General features: G+C 38.7%; 1 protein-coding gene across 1 annotated transcript in view; it reads left to right on the plus strand.

Annotated features, from left to right (window-relative positions):
- The window catches only part of LY86 (lymphocyte antigen 86), a 217,853-nt gene extending 213,305 nt beyond the window's left edge, over positions 1–4,548 (plus strand). The window contains exon 5 of the mRNA XM_074270984.1: positions 4,088–4,548. Coding sequence (XP_074127085.1) covers positions 4,088–4,111 — 24 coding nt within the window. The 3' untranslated portion in view covers positions 4,112–4,548. The remainder of the gene's footprint in view (positions 1–4,087) is intronic.
- Positions 4,549–6,020: the final 1,472 nt, after the last annotated feature.

The raw sequence follows: 6,020 nt of genomic DNA on the forward strand, positions 1-6,020 counted from the left end.
GATCAGACAGGAAAGAAGAAGTAGCCCACATGGAGAACACATGCTAATGATGATTTTAGCATTTCCTACAATGGAGAGGTAACTAGAGCAAAGCTAGAAGAGGTCCCCATTTCCTATCCCCAGACATTCTGCCACTCACTCCCCTCTCTTTTGTGAGTGTATGGGGGGAGGGGAGGTGTAAAGCTTTCAGACCTAATTCATCCTACTAGAATCACTGAATCCCAAGCTTTTTTGGAGCTAAACTTCCTCATTTCGCACATGAGAAAATGTAAACTTAATGACTTGCACAAGGTCACATGATTAGATATATATATTAGAACCATAGCTAAAACATAGGTCTCTGGGCTCCCAGGTCAGTGTTATTTCCACTAGAATATTCAGCTTCAACAATTAAATTTGATGTTTCCCAAAGTATCACATTGTTTACTAAGTTTACTAAGTCTTAAAATGCTCTGTGTTGATTTGGGATAGGAGGATCTGGATCTGAGATTTCATTATGTACAGTGAAAGCCCAGTATGGAAACCCCCTCTACTGATTCAGTAATTTGGCTTTAACTTGCCTTAAAAAGTTGCCAGAGGGATGAATGAGAGTTCTTCTCAACAATAAATGAGATCCAAGACAATTCCAAAGGAGTCATGATGGAAAATGCTATCTATATCCAGAGAAAGAACTGATGGAGTCTGAATGCAGATAGAAGCATACTATTTTCACTATCTTTTTTTTTTTCATGGTTTTTCCCTTTTGGTCTGTTTCTTCTTTCACAACACGAGTAATAAAGAAATATTCTTTGCATAATTGTTTATATATATATATATATATATATATATGTATATATATATATATATATATATATATATACAACCTATATCAAATTGTTTACTACTTTAGGGATAGGGGAAGGGAAAGAGAGAGGGAGAAAATTTGCAACTCATAATTTTAAAAAATAAATGCAAAAAATTGTGTTTACCTATAACTGGAAAAATACTTTTTGTTTTGAAAAGTGAATATTAAACCATCCACCAATTGATAAATTGTCCAAGGATATGAACTATTAATTTTTCAGATGAAGAAATTAAAACCATTTCTAGCCATACTGAAAAAAATGTTCTAAATCACTACTAATTAGAGAAATGCAAATTAAGACAATTCTGAGACACCACTACACACCTTTCAAGATTGGCTAAGATGACAGGACAAGACAATGATAAATGCTGGAGGAGATGTGGGAAAACTGAGACACTAATACATTGTTGGTGAAGTTGTGAACTGATCCAATCATTCTGAAGAGCAATTTGTAACTATGCCCAAAGGGCTATTAAACTGTGCATACCCTTCAATCCAGCAGTGTATCTATATCATAAAAAAGGGAAAAAGACCCACATGTGCAAAAATGTTTGTGGAAGCCCTTTTTGTAGTAGCAAGGAACTGGAAACTGAGTGGATGCTCATCAGTCAGGGAATAGCTGAATAATTATATGAGTTATGGAATATTATTATTCTATAAGGAACAATCATCAGGATGATTTCAGAAAGCCCTGGAGAGACTTACATAAACAGATGCTAAGTGAAGTGAATAGAACCAGGAGAACACTGTATACAGCAACAAGATTATATGATGATCAATTCTGTTAAATGTGGTTCTGTGATTCAGGCCAGTTCCAATGATCTTGTGATGAAGAGAGTCATCTACATCCAGAGAGAGGACTGTGAGGATTGAGTTGTAGATTACAACGTAGTATTTTTTATCTTTTTTGTTGTTGTTTGCTTCCTTTTTTTCTTTATCCTTTTTTTCCCTTTTTGACCTGATGTTTCTTGTGCAGAATGATAAATGTAGAAATATTGCATATGTTTAAAGTATATTGGATTACTTGCCATCTGGGGAAGGGGATGGGGAGAAGGGAGGGAGAAAACAATTTGGAACCCAAGGTTTTTAGGAAGGATGTTGAAAATTATCTATGCATATGTTTTGAAAACAAAAACCTAAAAAAAAGTGAGTTTAAGAAGCAAAAACAAAACAAAACAAAAAATGTTTCCAGAGATATTGAAAGGTCAAGTGATTAATTCATGTTTACACAGGTAGTATGTATCAGAGGTATGACTGGAGGTCTTCTTGACTATAAGATTGACATCAGTCTCTCCTGCTGAATCATCTTTCAGCTCTACTAGCCATGGTCCATCCAGCACCCTCTTCTCTTCTCTTTCCATTTCTTTCTCTTTTTCTTCTCACTTGATTTTATTGCATCCCATAAATTCAACTATCATTTCTAAACAGATGATTTCCAAATATACATTTCCAGCCTTAACCTCTTTTTTTGATCTTTCTTCATCACCTGCCTCTTAAGACATCTCAAATTGGATGTTTTATCAACATCTTAAACTCTTTATGTCCAAAACAGAACTCATTTTCATTGTTCCAAACCCTCCTCTCTTCTATGAGAGAAGAAGAGAATAATAGAAGGTTTTTTTTATGATTGTCAAGGGCACCACCATCCTATCACTAACCCTGGCTTGAAACCTTGATTTCATCCTTGACCCCTTACTGGCAACTCATTCCAAATTTATCTGATCTATTGCCAAGTCTTGGTGCTTCTAGCATCATAACATTTCTTTTATACAGCCCCCACTCTCTACTCTCACAGTCACCCACTCACCAAGGGTGTTTGCTCATCAAGCAAGTCTTTGTCATCTCATTCTTGAATTATATAGTCACCCTCTTGTGGGTCTCCCTGTCTCAAAGTCTCTCCTCACTCTGTCCATCTTTCACTCAGCTGCCAAAGGCATTGTCCCACAGAGCAGATCTGAACATGTCACCTTTCTCAACAACCCTCAGCAGCTCTCTATTTCAGGATGGAATGTAAAATTCATTGTTTGGCATTTACACCCCTTCACCAGCTGGACACTTGCTATCTCTCCAGTCTTCTCACTCTTCTCACTTTTAATTGTACTCTCTACAATCTAACTGCATTGGTTCACCACTACATCTCCTGATTCCAAGGCTTGGCTCTGGCAGACCTCCATGCCTGAGATGCTCCTCCTCTTTATTTCTTTCAAGATTCAGCTAAAATACCACTTTGTACAGGAGGCTCTTCCTAATCATTTTCCCCGTCCCAATTCCCACCCCTACCGCTAGTATTTTCCCTCCAAGAGTACTTAATATTTATACTGTCTACATCTTGAATGAATAATTTTTGCATGTTTCAATTTCATTAGAATGTGAAGGCAGAGATTATATTTGTGTCTTTCTTTGTCTCCCTAAAAAAATAATAGTTAGTACTTATATTGCACCAATATGAGCTAGATGGCACATAGAGGGCCAGGTCTAGTGTCAGGAACTCTCATCTTCCTGAAGTCAATTCTAGCCTCAGTTTCTTACTAGCCATGTGACCTTGGGCAAATTTCCTCATCTGTAAAATGGGCTGGAGAAGGAAATGGCAAAACACTCCAGTATCTTTGTCAAGAAAACCCCAAATGGGATCATGAAGAGTCAGACATGACTCAAAAATGATTGAACAATAAAAATGTTCAGGGTACTGTGCTAAGCATTTTGTAGGTATTATCTCATTTAATGTTCACAAGAAGAAGATAGGTGCTATTCTCATTTTACCAATGAGGAAACTGGGGCAAATAGAGATATAAAGTGACTTATCCAGGATAATATAAAAAGTGCCTAATACTGGATTTGAACTCAGATCTTCCTCACTCCAGACCCAGTGTTCTTCTTACTATACTGTCACGTGTATGCTGCTTGGAACACATTGTTGTGGTGGTGGTTCAGTAATGTCTGACACTTTGTGACCCCATTTGGATTTGGTTTTGTTCCTGACTTTTGGTGGAGACGATGGAGTGGTTTGCCATTCCTTCTCCAGTCCATTTTACAAATGAGGAAACTAAGATAAACAGGGTTAAGTGACTTGCTTAGGATCTGAGGTTGGAATTCAACTCAGAGACTCCAGCTCCAGCCCTTTGTCCACTGCACCACCTAGGTGTTTGGAATATAATAGGAACTTAATAAGTTCTTGTTGACATTTGACTTGACTGCAATACTGCCTTTCCCATAATTGAATAAATAACCATTCTTATCCCAAAGGTTAATGTAGCCGAGGATCCATGAGAATGGAAGAACCGTCATATTGGGTCTGACCTATAGACCATCCAGCCCTGCATCTTGCCTGATTGTGGTGTCAAGAAACATGTTAAGAAAGAACATATCTTCAATTCAAAGCCTAAGGATCATGGGAGATCTTTTGAAACCATTCAGGAATCTCTTTATATTTTTCAAAAATATATTACCTTATATCACGGCATTGTGGTTACAGAGTTAAGTCATGAAGACCTGTTTCTTATTATCTGTGTGTGACCCTAAGCAAATTCTTTATCCTCTTACTGTCCCAAATGACTTTCTTTAAAATAAGTTATAGAGAAGATGCTAGTCTGCCAGTGTTGCTTCATGGCATTTCTCTATACCAATGAAATCACAGATTGAGTTCCATTGACCTTACTCTACAAATAGAATGAATGAATGATCATTTATTAAGAGCTTATGATGGGCCAGGCACTAGGGCTACAAATAAAAAATTAAAAATGGCTCTGCTCTCGAAGAACTTATGTTCTGATAAAGGAAATAAAATCCACAAGGGAATGATGTTCAGGGAAGGGTATTTTGTTTTGGAAAGTTATGAGATGCTGAGTAGAGCCTGTGGAGAGTGAACTAACCCTCCTTCCAGAATCCACAGGATCCATCCATTTCAGGAATCTGAAACTGCAAAGGGCAAGGGGGAAGGAAAACCAAAAGGTGGCAAATAATGAATTGTGACTATTGACTGTTTAAAGTAGTTTTGCCTTTTATTTGTCTTAATTAGGTAACAGCAACAGGGTGGTCTAACTTATCGGGTTTTGTGTATAAATGTTGAAAGGAAAAGGACAAACATAACACACCATTGTGTAAGAACCTTGTCCTTTACTTTGAGGACAGCTGAAGCCACAATTCCCAGCTTTTTTCCCTTCAAATCTAAAAAAGAAAGGAAATAGCTTTGAGATACTCACTCAGGGCCCCCCAACCTCACTGTGAGGAAAGAGTCCGTTTTAAATTAAAGGTTTGGAGAGAAAAGAAAGTAAGTGGGGGTTGGGGAAATCAAGAGAGAATCTGGTAGCTAGAAGAAAGACAATTAGATTTAGAGCTAGGTGGCTTTGAAACTAAATTCTACTTACTGCAAATCCCTTTCTGTCTGTGGGGGCTCACTTTCCCCATGTGCAAAATGATTGGGTGTTCTAAGTCATCACTAAGACCCCTTCTAACTCAAAAATCTACAGTGCAATGAAGAAGAAGCTAACTGAAAGCCCCCAGTGGCTGTTGGGTACAGATCTACTGGTCAAGCACTAAATAGATTTCTAGTGATGTCTGAGGGAGGAGAGAATCCCTTTCTTAGCCCATGACTAAGCAGTACATTCTAGTGATTCTGATGAGATGATCATTTCAGACCTCTTATGTAATCTATGGGTAAATGAGAGGACTTCAGAGAAAACTGGGATAGTAGAGATAGAGAAAGACTACCAGGAGAATTTCACACACACACACACACACACACACACACACACACACACACACCACACACACCTCTTCCTCTTCCTCCTCCTTCAGAAGCACTTTCATCTCCTCTGGGTCCTCTGCATCATGCTTCCTGCTTCAACTACTGATGCTGGGCTTGGCGCTGGGGGTGGGGCCAGGAAGAGCAGAATTGAGACCTGGGAGATTCAGCCAAGGGAGATAAAGGCCAGGCTCAGTGTTGACCTGTTTTCTCTCCAGGGAGTGCTGAGAGGAGTGGAATAGAGAACAGTAAAGGCCCCAGGAACCACTCCCAGTGCCAAATTCCAAATGGTAAGATTGCAAAGTGCTGTCCCTGAACACTACAGGGTACTGTAGGGGTGCTGAGACAGATGGCAACGTGACTGCTACATGCAAGGCTGTTTTTATAGTTTTCCCCCAAAGAAAGGCATGCCAGGGAATTGGGCGGATTGAAGAT

This window comes from Sminthopsis crassicaudata, chromosome 1, assembly GCF_048593235.1.
Source record: "Sminthopsis crassicaudata isolate SCR6 chromosome 1, ASM4859323v1, whole genome shotgun sequence".
In the NCBI taxonomy this organism is placed as follows: Eukaryota; Metazoa; Chordata; class Mammalia; order Dasyuromorphia; family Dasyuridae; genus Sminthopsis; species Sminthopsis crassicaudata.